The sequence below is a fragment of the Nelumbo nucifera genome, chromosome 2 (genome assembly GCF_055504915.1).
Source record: "Nelumbo nucifera cultivar China Antique chromosome 2, China Antique-T2T, whole genome shotgun sequence".
Classification (NCBI taxonomy): Eukaryota; Viridiplantae; Streptophyta; class Magnoliopsida; order Proteales; family Nelumbonaceae; genus Nelumbo; species Nelumbo nucifera.
In genome coordinates this window covers 59,343,661-59,368,808 of record NC_142650.1, presented here as the reverse complement: position 1 = coordinate 59,368,808, position 25,148 = coordinate 59,343,661, and the positions used below count along the sequence as shown (strand labels likewise).

At 42.6% G+C, this 25,148-nt stretch overlaps 1 protein-coding gene across 2 annotated transcripts in view; it reads right to left on the bottom strand.

Moving 5' to 3' along the window:
* The window catches only part of LOC104612519 (AP-2 complex subunit alpha-1-like), a 163,641-nt gene extending 138,772 nt beyond the window's left edge, over nt 1-24,869 (bottom strand). The window contains exon 1 of one of the 2 annotated variants that reach the window (XM_010279956.3): nt 24,285-24,869. In XM_010279956.3, coding sequence (XP_010278258.1) covers nt 24,285-24,416 — 132 coding nt within the window. In that variant the 5' untranslated portion in view covers nt 24,417-24,869. The remainder of the gene's footprint in view (nt 1-24,284) is intronic. The other variant, XM_010279957.3, reaches the window with a different exon arrangement.
* Nucleotides 24,870-25,148: the final 279 nt, after the last annotated feature.

Here is a 25,148-nt window from a genome sequence, read left to right as displayed (position 1 = left end):
GTTTCCACAGCTGATGGATTCCATGTTCCCATTGCTAGAAAGGGGTCTGTCAAGATAACCGATACCATTACCCTACCTTTTGTACTCCATGTTCCTAAACTAAGCACTAACCTTTTATCCGTTAGTAGTTTGACAAAGAATTTGAATTGTTTAGTAATTTTTTCTCCTGGTCATTGTGATTTGCAGGATCTGGAATCAAAGAGGACGATTTGGAGTGATTGTAAGGTGAATGGAATCTATCTTCTTGATGTGCTTCCCAGTCATCAGAATTATCATGTCAGCGACAAGGGTAATGAGTCAAAGCAATGAGTTAGATTATGCTTTTGGCATAATCGGTTAGGGCATTTGTCTTTTGCTTCTTTGCGTTTTTTTGTTTCCAAAGTTGTTTGAGTTTGTTAAATTGTCCAGTTTAGAGTGTGAGGGTTGTGGAAGTAGCAAGAAATATGATGGTGAGATCTTCCCTTCTAGTTTGATTTTAGGGTGATGCAGTCCTTACAACAGTCTTCTTGAATAACCGGGTACCCTCTCGTGTTCTTGGATAAACTACTCTGTTCAGACTTCTTGGACCTCACCACTTGAAGTTGGACCCTAAGCCGAAGAAATGTGTATTCCTCAGTGATTTAAAAGGCGCATCTAGGCGCATTTTAGGGTAGGCACCTCACCTAGGTCCTAGGTGCAGCCCTTTCAAAAGGAGCAGCGTACGCCTACGCGTGTGCCTAGTGCGCCCCAGCCCAGGCATGCGCCTTTTGAAAATTTGACGCATTTTTCCTTTTTTTTGAGTCTAGCAGTTGGGCTAGGGGCTCTGCCCCCGAACCCCCATGCCATGCCCCTCGAGGCAAGCCCAAACAAATCCATGTTAGGTTATGAAATTCTTAATTTTCACATAAAAATAATGATTTTATAATTTTAATTGCTTTTTAAGAAGATATTTCATTAGGATGAAAGAATGAACAACATTACCAAATAAGGGGTTCTCGAAGCTTCAATGAGTGAACAAACCAAAACGGAGTAGGAAAGAAAAGCAAGAATCACAACTAAGCCCAAAACAATTCTTCCCTATTTACCCCTTGCTTAGCTAACACATCTGATAAAGTATTTGTTGATCTCCCCACCCACTGTACAGTGACCAACATATTCCTTGTCAACCAACTAAATTTCTTCATTTCATTCTTGTAACACTACATAGCCTCTACAGGATTTTTCAACCAACCCACCACCACTTTGGAATCACCCTCGATTGTTAGGTGTTGTACCCCCAGCTGGTTTGCAAATTGCATCGCTTGTACAACAGGTAAAAGTTCTGCCCTGATGGAGTCCCCAATTCCCAAGGGACCTGAGTAGAGCAACAAAATCTCTCCCTTCTCATTTCTCAAAGCACCCCCCCCCCATTTCGGATAATCATGAATTACCCATGCGACTTCTATCAAAGTTCAACTTCAGTGAACCTACGGATGGAGGAGATCAGCTTGTAATTGATTTGTCCTTTAGGGATGAACACCTCGCTACTGCTGACCAATTTCTCCAAACGTCATTAAAGGAGAATTGATGAAAGATTTCCAAGGTCTTCAGCCAAGGTATTGCCCTATTTAACACGCAATCTTTCAATTCCTGACTACTACTTTCCTTTTCTTGAAAAATTCTAACATTCCTATATTCCCAAAGAGTCCAAACCAAGGCAGCACGAGCACATCTCCACATAATTCTACCTATTTTTGTAGACCAATAAAAAGTAGAATGATTGAAGAGCATGTGAACTTCTGCTGGTAGACTCCAACTGCTCCCAAACAACGAAAGTAGCAAAGCCCAAAGGCCTATAGAAAAGGGACAAAATATTAATAAGTGGTAACAATCCTCACCGTGAACTCTACAGAGGATGCACCAATTAGGAGAAATACAGAGAAAATGTCTTCTCTTTTGTAGGTTATCTAGAGTGTTTACTTTCCCATGGAATACTTCCCAACAAAACGCCATAATTTTTTGAGGAATTGGACTACACCAAATTTCTTTTGACGGAAAGGGTTGGTGAGTAGAAAGTTGAGATATGGACTTGAAAAAAGAAGCACAAGTGAAGGTTCCACTGGGTCTAGGATTCCATACCCTCTTATCTGGCTTGGAATGATCCAAACAAACCTGATTAAGACAACCAAGAAAGACAGAAAGAGATTCAATTTCATCATCCCTAAGTCCTCTACGAAACCCAAAATCCCAAGTAGGATCTAAGGGTGTTCCCAAAGGTGAGACAAATTTTGAGACCACCTTTTTTTTGTACAAAGAAACAGAAAAAAGCGAAGGGAACAGATCCTTTAAAGGTGTGTCTCCCACCCAAATATCCTCCCAAAAATGAACAGTGTTGCCAGAACAAACTTCATACCTGATAAAATTGAAGAATTAAGGAAGGGTGTTGTGAAAGGCCTTCCAAAGTGCTGCTAGGTTAGCTTGCCTTGATACACCAGCATCCCATCTATTCTCTGACCTCCAATGAAAGCTTCCCACCACCTCATGCCACAATCTCTCTCTTTCCAATGGCCATCGCCACAACCATTTCCCTAACAGAGCTTGATTTTTTCTAGTTACCCTCCCAAGTCCCAAACCCCCCTCTTCTTTACTTCTGCACACAATTTCCCAATTAACCAAGTGTTCATTTTTTTCTTGTCTTGGCTCCCATAAGAAATCTCTCATTAACTTCTCCAGTTTCCTAGCTTCCCTAACTGGTATCCTAAATACAAACAAAAAATAGGTAGGTAAATTACCCAAGGTAGCTCTTATTAGGGTAATTCTCCCTCCTAAAGAGACATAATTCCTCTTCCATGAGGCTAATCTCTTCTCAAACTTTTCTATCACCGGGGTCCAAAATCTACTCTCCCTAGGATTTGCCCCTAAAGGAAGCCCTAAGTATGGCATAGGCCAAGCAGAGGTGGAACACTCAAGACACTCCGCAAAAACCTCGACCTCCCCTACCTCCAAATTTATATACCCGCTATGCAACTCTTTTCCAAATTTATTCTCAAATTAGAAATACTTTCAAACCCTTTGATTAGCTCCTTTAGGTTTGCTACCTTTTCGCTAAAACCTCCTTCACAAAAGATCATTAGGTCATTTGCAAACTGAAGGTGGGTGACGGGGACTTGGTGTCTCCCTATTCTCCAACCCCTAATGGCATCTTCATTGTCAGCCTTAGTAATGTTCCTACTAATCACATCAGCTACTAAGGTAAGAAGGAAGGGTGAGAGTGGATCCCCTTGCCTGACACCCCTACAAGCTGGAAAAAGTCCCTCACCATACCATTTACCAGAATAGAGTAGTGAAAAGTACTGATACACCCAAAAATCCAACTACACCACTTGTCCCCCAATCCCCAGTTTCACATAACCTCTAATAGAAACTCCTTGTCCACCAAATCATAAGCCTTTCAAGATCCAATTTACAAATGAAACCGCCCTTCCTAGACCTTTTCATTTCCTCCACACACTCATTCGGAATTATAATCTGATCTGTTATTTGTCGCACTTGAATGAAAGCCCCCTGGGTTTCACTAATGATAGAAGGGAGGACTGCTTTGATCCTCAATGAGAGCACATTAGCCAGAATTTTATAGATGTTTGTCACCAAACTAATAGGCCTATAATCTTTTGGGTGGTTGGCATCATTCTTCTTAGGTATCAAGGCCAAAAAGGTGGCATTAATCCCAAGGCTTATAATGTGATTGTTTGCAAATTCCTTAAAGACTTCAACTAAATACTCCTTCAACACCTCCCAACAGTCTTAATAAAAACCCATTGTAAAGCCATCTGGACCGGGAGCCTTGGATCTATCCATTAGAAAAACAGCTTTCTTAATCTCTTCTTCCTCCAAATCCCTTTCCAACCACCTTGCCACTCCGTCATCAATTCTTGGCCATTCCACCCCTTCCACGACTGCTCTCTCACTCAAAGGTCTTCTATAAATCGATTTGAAGTGGTCCACAAATTTTCTGGCTATGTCATCCTGGTTGGCAATCACCTCCTCTCCTATCTCTAGCTTGGTCACAAGATTCTTTCTTCGTCTCCCATTTGCCAAATCATGGAAAAATCTAGTGTTCCCATCGCCTTCCTTAATCCACTTGTGTCTAGATTTTTGTCTCCAACTGATTTCTTCCCTCAGTAACACCTCTTCCAAATCTGTTTTCAACTGTCTCCTTAACACTCTGTCCTCCTCGATCAACCCATTTTGAGATTCCTTTACATCCAAGTTTTCTATTCGAAAGATTAGGCACAATTGTTGCTCCTCAATTCTACCTAAATGAACTGTATTCCACTCTTTTATTTTGGCTCTCAACCTTTTTAATCTCTTATGAAACTTGATCCCCTTCCAAGTTACCCCCCCCCCTCTCCTCCTTACCCCACCATTCCTTCACTTTTTTCACAAAATCTGAATGGGTAAGCCACATATTTTTGAATCAAAAAGGTTTGGGTCCTGTAGGAAAAAACTCAGTACTTATCTGGATAGGACAGTGATCGGAGGTGACCCTGGGTAACGCTCTAGCAACCAAGTTTTCCAAACTATTCTCCCAAGCGGTTAAATAAGAACCTGTCCAACTTCGAACACAAAGGGGTTTCCTGAAGGTTGGACCAAGTGTAATTGGCTTGCAGCAGAGGTATTTCCTTCAATTCACATTCTTCAATAAAACCATTAAATTTCCTCATGCTTATTGTAATTACCTGTTGGGGATTACTACTTTCATCAGAGAATCTAATGACATTAAAATCCCCGCCCAGGCACCAAGGGCCATCCCATAGCCCCTTGATTGCTAATAGTTCCTCTCACATCTCATTCTTCTCTGTATAGGAATTAGGGCCATAAACAGTGGCTAAGACCCATACACACCCATCCTCTACATTTTTACACTTAATGGAAACTGAGAATCTGCCTATCAATTCTTCCACTACTTCCACCACATCCTCCCTCCACAGTGTTACGATCCCCTCCAAGGCTCCCCAAGAAGGAGACGAGCTCCAACCTAAACCTCTAGACCTCCAAAAACTCCTCGCCCATCTCCCATCTAATTCCATCATTTTGGATTCTTGTAACAGCAAAACATCGGGATTTTCCCTTCGGGGAAGGTCATTGATCACCTTTCTCTTTCTTGCACTCCCTAGCCCTCTTACATTCCAGCTAATAATTTTCATCGAGACAAAATAGCAAAAAACCCATGAAAAGGCCATAATCTCCTCAATTTAGGCCCTTCCTCCTATCCCCTCTACCACTAAATTCCAAATCTCCCTCAATGTCTGAGATTAGCCTTTCCACTTCAGATTGGATGGGACCCACTGCAGAGAGCCTCGAGACTGAGAGTCTTGAGATTTTGCGCCTGATCTGTTCGACCGAAAGGAGGGATTCGGGGTAGAAGAAGATAGACGCTTAATCTCGTCTATCAGCTCATCCCTCCTCCCAATCACGTGCTTACTTAAAGGGTCCCTTGGCCCATCTGTCTTGTAATGGGCCTTGGGCTCAAAACTTGTAATATAAGAACCCATCTTTAAAACCTTTACTTGAGTTGCCTTCTCCGGCCCACCAGAAAAGGGATCCACTCGACTGGGCCCATTTTCTAAGTCTTTTCCTCCCACGTGACCTCTTAACAAATCACGTCCCCCTGTTTTAATGGTCGAACCAACAACCCTCCCTATCTGAGGTTGCTGGTTCAGCCCTCTCCCTTTAGACACTGGTATATTTTTGTCTATTTCCCCTGACACCACCTGCGCAAAAGATCTGCCATTTGTCATAGCCTTTTCTTGCTTTCTACAGGTTTGACCTTCCATCTGCCCCAAAGTTTTTTGGCTTCCCATAATTTGTTGGCCCTTTCTAGTGAAACATTCCTTCCCATTTGAATTAGCCAATTTCACAAGTCAACGTAATGCGTCTTCTTCTTCCTTCTCCCCTCCTACCATACGAGCCTCCTTCCACAGCCCTGCTTCAATGGAGGATGCTAGCCACACAGAGACAAAACTCCCCTCTGTTCGTACCTCTACTTCTCGTGGAATGTCTTCTGGCTTCACACCACTTAGCAGGATTGCTACTGAATAAAGATCACCCAGAAAGCTCCTTTCAAGATTCCTCCACACAATACTGCTATAGACTCTGCTACTTCTTGTTTCCACAGATGAAATGGCAAGCCTTTTACACGCACGACCACGCCATCTTCGACAAATAAAGCCTTGGAGTTGGATGTTGGATTCCTTTTAAAGATTGTGAATGATCCGAAATCAGCCTGAATATTGATAGCTGATATTTCCAATTCATTCTCTACTTGATCTAGGAGGGCTTTACAATTATCGAAGGGGGTTACTATGAAGACACTCTTCAGCTTCAACCTGGTTGCCAGTAAGTCAGCTACCCTCCTCCAATCATTAACCTTTTCCTTGGCTTGTATCACAAACTTACTATACCACTCTTCCCTCTCTAGACCTCCCACCATTCTGCATTGGCCTTTTGTTTTTGCCATGACCACTGGCCCTTGTTCTACCCTGTTGTTGCTGAGATATGCCTTCTTCTCCCTTATGGAGGCTTTTTTATCATTTGCTACTCTTTGAGCATCCAGTCAACTTCCCCCCATCCTTGGCGCTGTTTTCCTGCTGGTAGACACACAAGTTGCCTTCGTCGCACCCAAAAATTCATCCAAAGCTATGAAGAAGCATTCTCTATTCCTCTTACATTCAACATATCTTCTCCCTTCTAATGTACTAAAATCCTGCCAGTTTATCTTCTTACCTTTTGAACAGGCTACAGCTATGAACTCTCTTAGCCACTCGATCACTTCTAATCCTTCCAGCAATATTGTACCCTTTTTCGCTTCCCTTATCTTCAGGCTTACCTTCCCCTTGATTCTCATCTCTTCAAACAGGAAATTTTTTGCTTCTATCTTCAAGGATCTCCTCCACTGACCTGCCTACACGAACTCCATCCCCTTGATTCTCTGTTGCCTTCTTTGTTGGCAATTCACCCTCTATCTAGGGATTCCCCCTCATTTGTTGGCTATTCACCCTCTATTTTAATTTTAGATAATAGGTTTTTTAAAATATTTATCTTAAAATTTAAGTTTATATTTTTATTAATATTATTTTTATAATTTTTTGGTTTTTTTTTTATTTTTAATTTTTTGGCTTTTTTTTTATTTTTGACATTTTTTTATTTTTTTATCTTTGCGCCTTGCTTAAAAGGTGCACGCCTTGCCTTCCACCTTAGGCGCAAATTGACCCCTACGCCTTTTTTGCGCCTTGCGCTTTTAAAACACTAGTATTCCTTAGATATGTTGGCAATCAAAAGGGGTATTGTTGTTATGATCCGGTCTCAAGAAGTCGGTATGTCACCATGGATTTCACTTTCTCACCTTTTTTCTCGGGGAGTCTTTCTCAAGGAGAGTGTATTGGGGATGGAAGTGAGCAATCTACACCACTTCTATTCTAGCTCCAATGTCTAACCCACCTCCACCTACTTTGTCGGCTCCACTGCGTCCAGCTTCTCAGTTTTTTGCACGACAATGCCTATGACAGCACAGGGAGGTTCGTTCCACAGCAGACGAACCCATGCCATTCCCTATCGACTCATCGAAGATTCCAAGTTCGACTGACACAAACCTAGGTATGCATTTTGCTCCCTCTGATGTTTCAATTCCTATTGATATTTCCACCCATGTTCCTAACACCATTCCAAATGACCTAGACCTCCCTATTGCACTCTAGAAGGCGAAGAGGAAGTGTACAGATCATTGCATTTCACATCACCTTTCCTATAGTGGGTTATCTCCCTCCTACCAAGCCTTCCTTTCCTCCCTTGACTCTGTGCCTATACCCAGGAATGTTAGTGAGGCCCTCTCCAAACCTTAGTAAAAGATAGCTATGCAAGAAAAAATGAAAGCATTGATTAAAAATCAGGCATGGGAAGTTGTGGATTTACCTGATGGCAAGGAGAACAGTTGGTCGTAGATGGGTTTATACAGTGAAGTACAAGACTGATGGAAGTATAGAGAGGTACAAGGTGAAACTAGTTGCAAAAGGGTACACTCAAACTTATGGGATAGACTACTTGGAGACCTTTCTACCAGTGGCCAAGATGACTGCAGTTTGGATCCTCTATCTCTAACAGCTACCTACTCTTGGCCCCTCTTCCAACTTGATGTGAAGAATGCTTTTCTTAACAGAGACTTCTAGGAAGAGCTATACATGGACCTTCTAATTGGGTTTTACAGTGATGTGGCCGAAGGAAAGGTATGTAGATTAAAGAAGTCTTTATATGGTTTGAAACAATCACCAAGAGCTTGGTTTCATAGGTTTAGGAGTGTGGAACATAAAGAAGAAACATCATTACTTGTGAAGAAAGGAACAGACCAAAGAAGGAGACATCAGGACACACAAAAGGAACACTAAGAAGTAGGATTATAACACATGTAGCCCTTCTGTGTCCAAGCTAAGAAAGATATACTCTATAGGGAATGCATCTAACTTGTCCATCCCAGGCCATTGATTATGAACAAAGCATGCACACCCAAAAACCTTGGGAACAAGAGAAAAGGGAGACAATAATGTCGGAAACAAAACTGAAAAGGGAGATTGTCATTCAAGGATAGACATTGGCATCCAATTAATAAGGAAACAATCTATAAGAACAGCATCACTACAAAAACGTTTAGAAACACTCATATGATGTAAAAGGAACTGAGCAGTCTCAAGTAGATGACAGTTCTTGTGTTCAACCACCCCAGGGGGGGGGGGTATAAGTGCAAGAGGTCTGATGAATGATCCCATGTTGTTGCAAGTATTGTTGATATAGTGTATAGAAATATTCTTTCCTGTTATCAAAATGAAAAATCTTTATGTAAATACCAAATTGAGTGTGATTTTCAGCATGGAATTTTTGAAAAATGGAGAATAATTCACTCTTTTCTTTCATAAGATAAAGCCATGTCATCCTTGAATAATCACCAACGAAAATGCAAAACACTTATAACCATTGGTACAACACAACTTGAAGTTGGACCATCATAATAGGAGAGTGGAAAAGGGATTTTGAAAGAGTCAGTGATGTCAAAAGAAGTTTGCTTTTCCATTGCTTCTTAAAATCCCATCAGAACATAAGCCCAATCCTTGATATTTCCTTTGATGGAGCTTTTCCCATCAACAAGCATCTAAAGATTTCTATCATCATCCTAAAGAGCTTAGCTTGATGAAACAAGTTTCGTGATTAATTTCATCCATTTAACGACGATGGCAGGTGAGAGGGGTGAGAGGGGATTTAGAGTTGTAGGAAGATGGAGGTCTGAGGTATCGATTGAAGCTAAAACTTTCAAGTTTGAAGAGGAACGGACCAAAGGAAAGGATGTATTGAAAATCAGAGAGAGTAACAAGGCAACAATGCTGGTAACAAAAAAGGTTATAGTTTGGATGAAGGGTTTTGTTGATGGGGCTATTAACTCTTGTAAGGAGGAAGGCTGGAAGAACTCTATGTCAGTTCCAGGCAAGACATTTGTAGTAGAATTGAAAAGGAATAGCAAAGGATGGTTCATCATTGTGTCTGAGTTTTTTGACATTGTAGAGAAGATGGGCCGAATGGCCCATAGACTGTCATTTCATGTTATGTTATGTTTCTCTCTGTTGTGGGCCTTATTCTGGGCCCATACTCTGTAATGTTCTGTTTTTTGTATTTTCTTGCCCACTCAAGGGCCTCTCTGTAATTTGTCAAAGATTAACTTATTAATAAGATGTTTAGAGTGTTAGAGAGAGGTTATGTTCGAACCTCTTACTCTCAAACACTTATCGTCGCCAGCTCTCTCTTCTCTTCCTCTCTTGTTTGTTTATTTTCTGGTTTGCATCTAATCTCAAACAGTTCCATACATCAAGTGGGCTGTTTTTCAACTTGGTATCAAAGCAGGCCATTGCTTGGCGTGTCCCTCATGTGGTTCTAGTTCAGCCAACCACATGAGGAGGTTCTAGGGCTGAAAGTTTACAGTCATCCGCCTGGTTCTTGGAGGTCATTAGAGGGTGCCCAAGTTTCTATACACTTGGAGAAGGGTTCGGTGACCAGGAAGAATCAGAGAGCAAGTTGTTTGGCCTGATTTGAAATCAGAGAAAAAGAATTTCGAAGTTATCTCAAAGAACAAGTGTTCAGCCTGGTTTATAGTTCAAACCAGAGACTCTCTTGCTGTAAGTCTTTTCTCAGTCCTTTGCTGGGTTATTTTTTGTTGTTTGGGAGGACTGTTAAAGCATTCAAAGCCCACCTCCATTCGGCCCACTGTTGCTGGACTGATTCTACTCAGAAATTTCTGGGTTGTTTTGGAAGTGCTATTCGGCTGATTATTGGACTGCCAAGCTGCTGAAATTGATCTAAAACTAAGTGGTACTAGTCTCATCTTCATCCCAGCCTCTTCTTGGACCTATACTGAACACTTTGAAGTGGTTTCTTCTAGTTAACAGTAGGCTGTTAACTTACTGCACACTGAGTGTTCGACAAAAGGTCTCTTAAGGACTATGGCCTTTTTTTCTTCTCTTTGGGACAACGGCTGTTGGGAACCTGAAATACCTTGTGATTGGAGGTTTGCTGGGTGTCTTTGAAGGCTGAAACAGTAAAGAAAGAACTACCACCAAACTGGACTGTCACAGTTATCAAGATTGAACTAATTCTGTGAGCTAGTTGTTGTTGTCTATTCAGCTCAAACTAAACTCATCAAGACCCCAGTACCTTGGGAAACCTATTGAAAATCCTAATTGGAGCCTTTACATGATGGATTTCTCAAGCCTTGAAAACAAGAATGCTGCTGAATATGGACAGATTTTGGGAACCCCAACTGATTCTATGCTGGCTGTAACTACAGTTAAGCTTGATGGGACCAACTACTTGGCTTGGTCACAATCAGTGAAAATCCATATTTGTAGCAAAGGAAAATGGGGTTTTATTTCTGGGAGCAAGAAAGCTCCTCCAGAGGATGATTCATCTTATGAGAGATGGGTGCAAGAAAACTACACAGTGATTGGGTGGCTTGTGAACTCAATGCAGCCACAGATTAGTCAGCATTATCTGTGGATAAACTCGGCTAAAGAAATTTGGGATAGTGTTGCAGAAACTTACTCCCAGAAGTTGAATGTTGCCAGAGCTTACAAACTGAGAAGTGATGTGAAGAATCTAAGACAGGGGGAGAAGTCACTTGCAGCATACTTCTCAGCCCTAAAATCTATACGGCAAGAAATTGATTTGGTAGAGGCTGTGACATGGGATACCCCCAAGGATGCTGAAACATACAGGAAATTGGTTGAAAGGAATAGGGTCTTTGAGTTCTTGACAGGGCTGAATTCTGAATATGACATTACAAAGCAAAACATCTTCTCCAAGGAAGATGTTTCATTGTCTCAAGCAGATGCTTTGATCAGCAGTGAAGAAAGTAGGAGGCAAGTGCAGGTTCAAGGAGTCAGAACCAATGATCATTTTGCAAATATGGGAATTAAACCCAAAGGGGTTACAGGAGCTCCCAGTGGCACAGGAAAGAAGGAGGTGGTGTGTGAATATTGCAAGAAGCCGAAACACACCAAGGACAAGTGCTGGAAATTGCATCCCAGTCTTGTCCCTATCCGATTCCAGAAGAAGAATGATAGTAGAAAGACAGGAAGTGCACATGCAGCCACAAGTACAGATACAGAGGTTGAGTCTGCCAGTGCACAATTGGCAGCCATGAAAGCTGAATATGAGAAGTTTGGAAAGATGATCAGTCAGCTTGAAGGTGTAACTTCATCATCCAACCCTTCTGGAAATCCAACCACCACCGCATTTGCTCACTCAGGTATAAGGGCTTCTACTAACCATGCATCCACCTCAGGTAATCCCGAGACCCCTTGGATCATTGACTCAGGTGCTTCTGATCACATGACCAACCTTTCCACTTTGTTTGTGCCATATGATTTGCTTCCTGGTCGTGACAAAATCACCTTAGCTGATGGTTATCTTGCCCCTATTTCTGGCAAGGGAACTGTCAAGCCTACAGACTCTTTACTCTTATCTTCCACTCTTCATGTACCTAAGCTAAATACCAACTTGTTATCTGTAAGTAGCTTAACCAAGTCATTGAATTGTTGTGTAACCTTTTTCCCTTCTCACTGTGTGTTTCAGGACCTTAAGTCTCGAAAGGTGATTGAGAGTGGCCATGAAGCGAATGGAATATACTTACTCGACACCCCTGGCCAATGCTTTGATCATCCCAAGAATGTTGCTTTTGGTTCTACTTCTTCAGAGTCTGTCAGTCAAATTATGTTGAGTCATTGTCGGTTAGGTCATTTACCTTTTTCTGCTTTAAGTCATTTGCTTCCCAAACTGTTTAAGGGAGTCAGTGTGTCCAATCTTAATTGTGAGTCATGTCAGTTGTCAAAGCATTGTAGAAAAAATTACTCTGTGAGCAATAAAAGATCTTCTTTTCTTTTTCATATTGTGCACTCTGATGTGTGGGGGCCTTACCACTTATCCTCTATGGGGGCTTACAGATACTTTATCCTGTTTATTGATGACTTTTCTAGATTCACTTGGATATACTTAATGAAATCCCGAGATGAAGTCCCGAGACTTGTGAGGCAATTTCATGAGTTTGTTTTAACTCAATTTGATACCAGAATTAAGGTTTTCAGATCTGACAATGCAAAAGAGTATTTTGAGAAGAGTTTATCCTTGTATCTCTCTGACATGGGGGTTATTCACCAAAGCTCCTGTGTTAGAACCCCTGAACAAAATGGAGTTGCTGAGAGAAAAAATAGACATATTGTTGAAGTTGCAAGGAGCCTTTTATTTGCCTCACATGTTCCCACAAGATTTTGGGGTGATGCTGTACTTACTGCTACCTATCTCATAAACCGTATGTCATCCAAGGTTTTAGGGTTTAAATCCCCCTTCAGTCTTCTTCATCCAGACAAGGATCTATTCCCAATTCCTCTTCGTGTGTTTGGCTATACCTGTTATGTTCACATTCCAAGTGTGTAGAGACACAAGTTTGAACCAAAAGCCCACAAATGCATCTTCCTTGGTTACTCCCCCACACAAAAGGGTTATTGTTGTTTTGATCCAAAGACTGGCACCCGACATGTCTCTATGGATGTTACCTTTGATGAACTTTCTCCTTTTTATGGTTCCTCTCAGGAAGGACATTGTCAACAGGAGGAGAGTCTGTCACAAGTTTTTTCTCTTCCCCTTCCTGTCCCAGTTGAGTCTCTTGACAAATCTGTATCCTCACCAAATGAATCAAAGGAGGATCAGCCACTTCATTCCTCTTGTCCTAGTGCTCCTATTTCTTTACCTCCTCGTCCTACCCATAATCCCAAAGTGTATTAAAGGCAGAGATCCAGGAATGAGCAAGTGGTTTCCCTTACAACAGATGAGGCTCATACACTCCCAATCACAGAAGAGATAACAGGTACTGCTTCAGCTCCCTTGGAATCATCCTTCCCAGATCTTGATGTCCCCATTGCTGTTAGGAAAGGAAAGCGGAAGTGTACTGCACACTGCATTTCCAAACACCTTTCTTATGACCTACTTTCCCCCTCATATTGTGCCTACCTCTCTTCAGTTGCTTCTAACCCCATTCCTAGGTCTGTATCAGAAGCTCTTGGGATTCCAGAATGGAGAGATGCCATGCAGACTAAAATGGATGCTCTACATGAAAATGGTACTTGGGAGGTGGTGGATTTGCCTAAAAAGAAGGATCCAGTTGGATGCAAGTGGGTTTTTACCATTAAATACAGGGCAGATGGGACTATTGAGAGGTACAAGGCCAGACTTGTAGCAAAAGGCTACACACAGACATATGGGATTGACTATCTGGAGACTTTTGCCCCTGTTGCTAAGATGACATCTGTGAGGGTTATTTTATCTCTGGCAGCTCACTTTGATTGGCCTCTCTATCAGTTAGATGTAAAGAATGCATTTCTGAATGGTGACTTACATGAGGAGGTCTACATGTGTCTTCCTCCAGGAATGTATGGGAAAGATATGCAAAGAAAGGTATGTAAACTGAAGAAATCTCTTTATGGCCTCAAACAATCTCCTAGAGCTTGGTTTGAGAAATTTAGAGTTGCACTTGTTAAATTCGGCTATGTTCAGACACAGTCAGATCATACTCTTTTTGTGAAGAAAAGTGGATCTCTAGCAGTGTATCTCATTGTGTATGTTGATAACATTATAGTGACTGGTGATGATGCCTCAGGCATTCTGGCCCTTAAGTCTTTCCTCCGTACAGAATTTGAGATTAAGGATCTGGGGGAGTTGAGATACTTCCTTGGCATAGAAGTTGCCAGATCCAGGGATGGGATTCTTATTTCCCAGAGGAAATATGTCCTTGATTTGTTGTCTGAAACTGGAAAATTGGGTGCAAGACCAGCTGCAACTCCTATTGATATGAGTCACAAACATTCAGCTTCGGATGGAACTTTGTTGGAAGACAAAGGGATCTTTCAGAGACTTCTTGGGAAGCTTTTGTACCTGTGCATGACTAGGCCAGATAATGCGTATGTTGTCAGTTGCATTAGCCAGTTCATACATGCTCCTAGAGATACCCATATGGCAGCAGCAGAACGAATTTTGTGCTATCTGAAAGGCTCTCCAGGAAAAGGAATTCTATTTGCCAAACATGGACATCTGAAACTTGAAGCCTATATTGATGCTGATTGGGCTGGAAATATTGATGATAGAAGATCTACTTCAGGGTATTACAGTCTGGTGGCTGGTAATGTTGTCTCTTGGAGGAGTAAGAAACAAACAGTTGTGGCTCGATCCTCCGCATAAGCAGAATATAGAGCCATGGCACATGGAGTCTCGGAATTGTTGTGGCTAAGGTCCTTAATGGAAGAACTTGGGATTGATCATGACAAACCCATGATGTTATACTGTGATAATCAGGCTGCCATCAACATTGCTCACAACCCGGTACAACATGATAGAACCAAACATATTGAGGTTGATAGACACTTTATTCGTAAAAGAGTCTCCTCCAGTGAAGTGTGTCTTCCATTCATTACTTCTGAAGGACAATTGGCAAATTTCCTCACCAAGGGCATTTCCAAGGCAAGGCTTCAACATGACAATGGCAAGCTGGGCATGATTAACATCTATGCTCAGCTTGAGGGGGAGTGTAGAGAAGATGGGCCGAATGGCCCATAAACTGTCATTTCATGTTATGTTATGTTTCTCTCTGTTGTGGGCCTTATTCTGGGCCCATACTCTGTAATGTTCTGTTTTTTGTATTTTCTTGCCCACTCAAGGGCCTCTCTGTAATTTGTCAAAGATTAACTTATTAATAAGATGTTTAGAGTGTTAGAGAGAGGTTATGTTCGAACCTCTTACTCTCAAACACTTATTGCCGCCAGCTCTCTCTTCTCTTCCTCTCTTGTTTGTTTATTTTCTGGTTTGCATCTAATCTCAAACAGTTCCATACATCAAGTGGGCTGTTTTTCAACTGACATAAATGGAAAACAAATGATCTGTGTGCCGGAAGGGAAAATGCAGAAAGGGTGGTTGGCTTTTGTGGAGGAGCTGCAATCCTTCCTTGTTGCCTCAAACAGCAAGAAGACGGAGGAAGTGAAGGTTTCTGGCCAAAAGTCCAAAGACCAGGGTCGAAAGGCTCAGGAGGAGGTAGTTTTGATTGAGACTACTGGGAGTGTCGAAATGCAAAGCCCTTTGATTCCTGGTTTGGTGGTTGCATGTTCTTCTAATCACCGGAGAATACTGGTGGGAGCTGGAACAGAAGAATGGAAAAAAAGAATGGTGTTAGTGGCTGATAAGGGAGTAACAGATTGGAAGAAAGTCTTGAATACAGTAACAGGAGAGATAGGCTTTGCAAATGAAGCAATGTTATTTCCATTTGCAGAGATGAAAGTCATTCTTGATGTAGGCGACCAGGAGCTAAGCTTCAAAGGAGTGGTTGTGAATGGAGGCCTTGTACAGGTCCAGAACTGGAGCCCAATCTGTAACGGAGTCGCAGTTCAAGATGGGTGCACTTGGCTGAAGCTAGTAGGTCTTCCCTTCAACCTCTGGTGGGACTCTGTTCTTGAGCACATTGTTCAGAGCTTAGGAGGCGTATTGTTGGAAGCTAATAAATGAAATCTGGGTGCTGTTGAGATTCAGGTCACTGGAATCAAGCATGAGAACCTGCATAGGTTCTTTGAAATCTGTTCGAATGATGTTTGGTACAAGGTGTAGGTGGCATCAAAAGTCGAACAGTTGTGGGTGGTGGGGAAGAAATTCCAAGGTTGAAGACAGTGAGCTGGCAGGGTGGTGGACACGTGGAGGAAAGAGAATGGGTAGTGAAAAGGAGTTGCAGGGGAAAGCTAATTTAGTAATTAATCTTTCGGTCAGGGTAAACCAAACGACAAGTCATCCATTAAAGGAAGTTAATTCAATTTTTTTTGAATTAAATAAAGTTAAGGCGGGCAACTTGTATTTTGCTGATGTGGTGAAGAAATTAAATGGACCAAGTCATTGAAAGGCTTGGTCCGAACCAATTTGTTATGGGCCCGAGCGTAGGATCGCGTCACGGGTCGTTCCACGGCAGGAACCCCTGATCTTCCCTTGCCTTTGGTCTTACGCACAGACCCTATTTTGCCTATCTAGTGGGTGATTTGTCCAAGAGACCACCCAAACTCCCCTCACTCTTTTCTTGGTTGGAAAACTGAATGCTTTATTTCAATTCGTGGCTCCTTAAATAGGAGCTTACAGAAGGAAATTCCTAATTAAACTCAAACTCCAACTTGAACTCAAACTCCTAATTACCTACTCCTAATGGTAACTCACTCTTACTTAAGATAAGATAAAGATGAGATTAAGATAAAGCTAAGGGATAAGGGATAAGATAAGGATAAGGTAAGCTGGCGGCAAGTTGGCTTGATGTGTCCGGATAAGGGTGGGCCCACCCCTATGAGCTGTCGTGTGGGCCCCGCTCTACTGCTGTTGCCGGGTGCGTGCGCGCGGCTCATGGTGCCACTGCCGCGCGGTGCGTGCGCGCAGTGCTGCTGCCGCGCAGTGCGTGCGCGCAGTGCTGCTGCCGCGCAGTGCGTGCGCACGCCTCAGGGTGCCACTGCCGTGCACGCGCCTCATGGTGCTGCTGTCGTGCTGCTGCCTGGCGGTGCATGCTGCGTGCCATGGTGCCGCTGCCGTGCGGTGCCGGGCGTGTGCATGGTGCGTGCTGCCGTGCGGTGCGGCGGTGCGCGCTGCTGCCTGGCGATGCGTGCTGCGCGCTATCGGCGGTGCATGTTGCAGTGCTGCCAGGCAGTGCCCACTGTTGTGCGGCCTGCTGTGCGGCTGCTGCCTATGACTGCGCCGCGGTGCCTTGTCGGATGGTGTGACCATAACACAATTGAGGCATTGGGTGGGTCGAATACTAAACCGGGGCACAGTTTTAGGGACCCACGTGATAACTTAAAAACTCATGTGGATCGGGGAAAAGAGACGAAACGAAGACCAACGGTAGACAATAATTTTGGTCTATCTTCTTCCAAAATGGTGAGAAATGTTGGGGAAAAGTTGCAGCAGTGGAGAATAGACAAACAGGGTAACCTACAGTGGGTGCTCCGCCGAAATCTTGAGAACTGTAGTTCTCTGCGACGCTCCTTAGAGAAGCCAAACCCAAGATATGCAAGAGAGAGAGCCGAAGAGAGGGAGGAGATGGACGAAGGGTGGGTGCACTGCAGTGTAGATGATGAAGAATCGGATGACTGCTCCGATGATGGTACCAGCAAAGGAAGTGTGAACAATGATGGTGGGTACGATGCAGGCGACATGGGTATGTTGAACCTTGCAAGCCTATTTCAGGGTGACATAGAGGAAAAATGAAGGTGTGAAACAGACGGCTACAAAGGTCAGACAGGTGATGGAAGAAGACCTGGATTTCTTGAAGTAAGTAGGGCTGAAGACATTAATGGGAATAGCCCATCCCCAAGACTTCAGAATGGCAAGGCGCAAAAGAAGGGATAAATCAGGAGAACCTAAAGCAGAGCAGGAATATACCAACAAGGGATGAACCAGGGGTAGAGAGGAAAGATGACCAAAGGACAGAAGTGCTTTCCAACAAACTCAGGGAGACAGATATTTACCAACCTTTGGAACAAGAAAGGGAGGCTAGGAACAGCAACCCGTGTCCTATTCCAACCTTCCAGTCAAACCCAGGTAACCAAGTGAATTCAGTTTGTGCTACTAATGCATTTTCTGTATCCTTTGTTCCAGATTCCATTCCCGTTCCAAGTCTTGCAGCCCATGCATGTGCAGCCAACCAAGGTGGTGGGTCTTCTAAGCTTATGGAGAGGGGAATGAAGGACTGTGGGGAGGTGTGGGAAGGAAGGTATAGGAATGAGAAAGTGGGAAATTATTGAAAGAGCTTTTATTGAAGTGGGAGAAAATATGATATGGAGGAAGGATAGAGAGGAGAGAAGAGGGGAGGGATCAGTTGAGAGGAGAGAAGGAAAGGAGGGCAGATTTGGAGGGGAATATGTAGAGAGGACAGTGATGGAGGAAGAGAATAAAGAGAACCTGATAGCAGAATTTGCGGGGAAGTTGGGATGTAGGATGGAAGACTTGAATGTGTTGAAAGGTGGCCTACAGAAGAGGAAGAAGGACATCAAAATAAAGAAGAGAAAAATCAGTGAAGTTGAGAGATTGAAAAGAGATGTGGAAGGTGACAAGAAGTTCAGGGTAAAAGGAGATAGAAGGAAAAGGGGGAAGTGGTGGTTAGGTGAAGAAGGGAACTAAGGCAAGAAGTGATTATGAAGATACTTAGTTGGAAAGTGAGGGGTATAGGAAGTGCGAGAAAGAGAGACAATCAAAGAGGTAATAAAGAGGTATGACCCAGACATTGTACTATTACAGGAGTCCAAGAGAATGGAGTTTAATAATAGATGGGCAAGGAGTGTTTGGAAAGCCAGGGGGATTAGCTGGGTGGTTGCTCTCTCGTGGGGTGCTTCAGGTGGGATAGTGACAATGTGGAAGAGGGATGTGGTTGAAGGCTTGGAGGAACTGATTGGAAAATACTCAGTCTACATGAAGTTTAAGTAGCAAGAGGATGGTTATGTGTGGGTGCTCACAAATGTTTATGGACCAAATGACTACAGAGAGAGAAAGGAATTGCGAGAGGAACTGGCCGATGTCAGAGGGCTATGGGATGGGCCCTGGTGTTTGGGAGGGGACTTCAATGTGATCAGATTCACGGATGAAACCAATAATACTAATCAAAGGGTGACAACTAGCATGAGGAAGTTTAACAGGTTTGTGGATACCTTTGAACTCAAAGAGATACCTCTAGCCCACAAGACATTTACCTGGTCAAATCTCCAATCTAATCCAATCTGCTGCAAGCTAAATAGGTTTCTATTTTCTTTGGATAGAGAAGAACATTGGGGGAACTTAACATCTAGAACTCTTCCTAAACTGACCTCTGATCATTGGCCTATAGTGATATGCAAGGAGAAAAGAAGGAATGGAGGACTTGCCCTTTTTAGATTTTGAAAATATGTGGTTATCCATCCTGGGTTTACCAAAAAAGGGAGTGGTGGAATGAGTGTAATCCAATGGTGGAATGGGAAGGAATGAGGTTTCATAAAAAACTACAATTTTTTAAAACAAAGATCAAGGAGTGGAATCAATTGGAGTTTGGAAGGATAGAAGAAAGAAAGAGAGCTCTGATGGACCAACTTGAGAGCCTTGACTCTAAAAAAGAAAGGGGAGAATTTGGAGAGGCAGACAATGAACAAAGAAGATGTTTGAGAAGATAGCTAGAGGACTGCCTACATAAAGAGGAAATAAGCTGGAGGTAAAAAACTCGATGTAAATGGTTGCAAGAGGGAGATAGAAATACCAGGTTTTTTCATTCTTTGGCAAATGGAAGGAGAACGAGAAATTTTATCTCCAAATTGGAAGTGGATGGAGTTGAGTTAACACAACAAGAGTAGATAGTTGGGCATTTGTAGAACACTTCAAATCCATTCTAAGAAGGCCTGTAAGTAGAGGGGTGTGGGTAGAAGGAATGAACTGGACAGATGTAGGGGTGGATAACAGGAGAATGATGGAAAGAAGGTTTGATTTGGAAGAGATTAAGGGGGCAGTGTTTTCTATGGATAGAACAAAAGCTCCAGGGCCAGATGGATTCACAATGGCTTTTGTCAAGACTGCTGGGATATTTTGAAAGGTGACCTTCTGTTGGTGTTTGAGGAGTTTCATAGGAGAGGAGTTATTAACCCGGGTGTGAATTCCACTTTTTTAGCTTTGGTTCCAAAAAAGAAAGATGCATCCCATCCAAAGGATTTCAGGCCAATCAATTTGGTAAATAGCTTATACAAGATTATTGCAAAGGTATTGTCTTTGAGATTGAAGGAAGTACTGCCAGATATCATTGCACCAAATCAAGGAGCTTTTGTGAGTGGAAGACAGATTACTGATCAAATCCTAATTGCTAATGAGAGTGTGGAGAACTTCAGGAATGATAGAAAGAAGGGAGTGGTTTGTAAGTTGGATCTGGAAAAGGCTTATGACTTAGTGGACTGGGAATTTTTTAGGAAAGTTATGACCAAATTTGGGTTTGGGCTAGATGGTGCAAATGGATTATGGGGTGTGTTGGGAATTGTCATTATTCTGTGCTAGTGAATGAGACAGTGGTAGATTTCTTTCAAGCCACTAGGGGTATAAGACAAGGAGACCCCCTATCTCCCTTCTTGTTCACACTAATTGCTAATGTTCTGGGGAAATTAATTCACAGAGCAGATTCTAGGGGCCTCCTTAAAGGTTGGAGAGTTGGAAGGGAGGAAACCCCCCTCACCCATTTACAATTTGCCGATGACACGATTTTGTTCTGTGGAGGAGGTAATGTAAGGTTATCAGGAACATGAAATTGGTGATACAACTCTTTGAACAAATTTCAAACTTGAAAGTGAATTTTGGGAAAAGTTGTGTAGTGGGTATGAATTTGGAGGGAGAGATTAGGGAGAGTGCAGAAGTGCTAGGGTGTGAAGTCTCAGGCTGGCCATTGAATTATCTAGGGTTGCCATTAGGTGATAACCCCAAGAGAGAGAGCTTCTGGAACCCGGTGGTGGAAAGATTTGAAAAGAGACTTGCCTCTTGGAGAAAGAATTACCTTTCTCTTGGTGGGAGGACTAACTGATTAAGGCCACTCTAGCAAACTTACCCATTTATTTCCTGTCAGTGTTCAAAATCCCAATAAAGGTTTCTAGTAGATTGGAGAAGATGATGAGAGATTTCCTTTGGGAGCCGGGAGAGGAGAAGAGGGATCATAGAGTAAGCTGGGAGGTGGTGACCAAGAGTAAAAACTGTGGTGGTTTGGGGCTTTGGAACATTAGAAAAAGGAATATGGCCCTTCTGTGGAAGTGGTTGTGGAGGTTCCCACTAGAGCAAGAGAAACAATGGGCTAGAATAGTGGCAAGCATACATGGGCTGGAGCAAAATGGATGTGATGCTAGAATCCGAGCTAGGACTACAAGCGCTTCACCTTGGAAAGCCATTCATGATTTGTTGTCAGTCTTCTCCTCTCTTATTAGGTACGATTTGAATTCAGGTAACTCCATAAAATTTTGGGAACAAACTTGGGTGGGGAATGCCCCCCTAAAGGACCAGTTTCCTTCTTTGTATGCCCTATCTGATTTTAAAAATGAGACAGTTTCTTCTTTCATTACCCCTTCCTCTTCCAGTTCTGGGTTTGGGTGGAACTTTGGCTTAAGAAGGGTTGTGAGGGACTCAGACCTCGACAGTATTTCGAGTCTCCTTGAACTTCTTGATAATATTTACTTAGACCCTACTAAGGTGGACTCTAGAATCTGAACCCCCACCCCCACTGTCTCATTCTCCTATGCTTCATTCTTCAAAGTTTTAAGCCAATTCACCAGTCCTGTAGCCCTCCCTTTCCCTATTAATGAGGTTTGGTGCAGACCAATTCCTCCTAGGGTTGGTAGCTTTTGCTGGGAAGTCTATCTTGAAAGATTCAACACTGGTGATCTGCTCCAAAAGAAGAGACCAAATACTTGTTTGTCACCTCACTGGTGTATTCTCTACAAAGCTGATGGGGAGACTGGTTTTCACCTACTGGTGTCTTGCCAATTTGCAAAGTCAATTTGGGAGTGGGCTTTCTCCCTCTTTGGGTGTAGTTGGAACCCTCCATCAAACTTGCAAAGTCTCTTCTCCCCTTCTTTTTTCAGGTGGCATATGAAAAGGGGAAGGGCCATGTGGAGAGGACTGAGGGCTGCAGTATGCCGGTCTTTATGGGAAGAAAGAAACTCCAAGATTTTCTCAGCAGTAGAGAGAGGTGCTGAAGAACTTAGGACTCTAATCCATATAAGGGTTGTACATTGGCTAAAATCCCTAGAGCTATTCACATATTACACAATGGATGACATGTTAAGGAAGTGGGATGAGATTGCTAACTGTACCCAGACCAAAACAGTAATGAGTGTGTCTTGGACCACCCTACCTGCTGGATTCCTAAAACTAAACTTTGATGGGAGTAGTAGAGGGAATCCTGGACACTCAGGGATTGGGGGTGTTTCTAGAGATGAGAATGGGGTTGTTTCTGCCTTGTTCTCAGGCCCAATTGGAGTGGGTGACTCTCTCAGAGCTGAGATCTATGCAGTTATGGAATGAGTCCAGAAAGCTAGGGAGATGAATATCAGAAAACTCATAATTGAAGGGGACTCGGAGGTGGTGGTAGGGTGGCTGAATAAAGACAACAGTGGCTTATGAAATTACAACAATGTGGGGAGGAAATTCAAGTGGCTGGTTCGAGAGATGGAAGTTAAGATTAGCTAGGTTAAAAGATCAGCTAATTCTTTTGCTGATGGGTTAGCTAAACAAGGGATGGAGAGGGAATCAATGTTTTGGGCTCAAATGTAATTTTATTGTTTCTTTTTTTTTCTTTTCTTTTCTTGGGGGCTCAAGCTGTAAGTGGAAGATAAGAAAGTTTGTCTTCCTCTTTGTAATTAGTCTTATGATTAATTAATGAATTTGTTATTGATCAAAAAAATTGTACAACACAACTTTGTTTGGACCCCAGATATTTTTTTATCAATAACAAAAGCTTTTCATTAAATTAATTACAAGGAAGGGGAGATAAACTTTCTTAACTCCCCGAGTAAGGGCAAGAGCCCCCAAAAAAGTAGTAAAATAGGATTACAACAAAGCCCAAAGCAAAGATTCATGAGCCACCCCTTGCTTAGCTAAACCATCAACAAAAGACTTAGCAAGTCTCTTCACCCAACTGTACTTCACTTCTATATCCTTTGCCAGCCGCTTGTAAATTTTCTTTTCATTGCTAAAGTTCCACAACCCCACCTTATCCTCTTTCAGCCACCCCACTACCTAGGGATGGCAATTTTCCCCATTTCCCATATCCCCGTGGGGATCCACCCTGTTCGAACAGCCTTTACAGCCTTACATTGGGAATATCTCCGTACTTATGTGCTTTATTTCATGGAGAGATATTCCCAATGCAAGGCTATAAAGGCTGTTCGAACAGGCCTTGCACTGACTGAATCCGGTTTCCACCAGATGCACACCTAGGTGCACTAGGCAATGGTTCTTGGTGTATCAAACTCTTCACGTTATAATAATTCCTTTCCGTTCTATTGCATGTGCACGAGTTGATAGAGCAAGATGATACTTTCAGCCCAGGTCGAAAGTGCCAGCCCATAGACCTACAAATTCAGAAACCTCACCTCTCAGTTCTCTACTTGTACTGATTTCTGTTGTTGAGGAAAGAAAAACAAATAATCTCGTATAAATTCTACTCAGTTTTTTCTTTTTTCCCTCTGACAATACTACTCAGCAATTCAGTATTCATCTTTCACCAGTTTGCTCCCCGGGCTATAAATAAAGCAAATGTTGTGATTCATTCCCAGATAAGCTAAACTATACGTCTAATATTACTAAAGTACGATTTCTACTCGTTTCAAACTAATAAGGCCTATTTAATTATATTTGAAGTTCAAATTCCTCTTAACAGCAAATGCTTCGCTAAGTGGCTCCTAGTGCACTTCCAGAGGCATTAAAAGGCAGATCCCTGGTTACACTACGTTAAATGACCAGTAATCTCTATTCAGAAACATCGAAATTTTAAGAGGGGAAAACAGAACAAACCAAAGCATTGACTCAAACAACTTAATGCAATCCATAGGGCCTTAAATCCCATGAACCAAGCACCCAAAACACTTGATTTACCGTCTGGCTACCTCAAACAGACGGTGGTTGATCAAAAGGGGGAGAGGACATTGAGAGAGAGAAATGTAGAAAGAAGAGATCCTCACCTTTTCGTTCTTGAATCGATTCCTTATGTTTCCAAGCTCCTTATCTACCCTGAGCCTCTCCTGCTCTTTGTTCTGACAATTGCGAATATCGCTAATGAAGACGGACAGACCTCTCATTCCAGACATTGCCATCTCTTCTCAGATCCAACGAATGATCGAACTGGAACTGCTTCAATGGGTGCGAATCCTCGATGTCCCTTCGATTCCTCCCGAGTTTCTGCTCAGATCCGGTTGCAGAAAAACGAGATCTTGTAAATGTGTCGCCAACAATTCCACAACAAATGCCCACCAAATGCGTGCGGTCGCATCGACGTCGATGAGGGAAGACGAATGTGATGATCCCCTGAGAGAGGGGGAAGGGGGGAGGGGGGACGAGAAAGAGCTGGACTGAGAAATTTGCAGAAGACGAGTTTTACCAATATTGCATCATTTCCATTTTCCACCTGGCTCGTTTTTCCTTCTTTTCCTTTCTAATCTAATTTCCCTTTTTGAATATTATGTTGTTGTTGCTGAAACATTAAAAACTTTGGATTTCGATTAATCTGGAGTTTTTATTTGTAAACCGAATATATTTGAATCAACCCTACATTAGATCACAATTCGATCCTATTATATATACCAAATCCGAGTTTTGTTGGGATATATTGTATCGGTCAGGTCACGTAGTTCTGTTTACGATACGTGTAGGCTTTGTGTCTACTCATAATCCACACCAAAACAAAAAGATTAGCAGCTGCTTGAAAACACATAAAGTGGCTGAACTGAAAGTGATCGGCTTCAGTCAGTGAAATTCGAACAGCCTTGCATCGAGAACATCTCCGCACTTCTGTATTATTTCGAGGGAAGATATTTCGAATGCAAGGC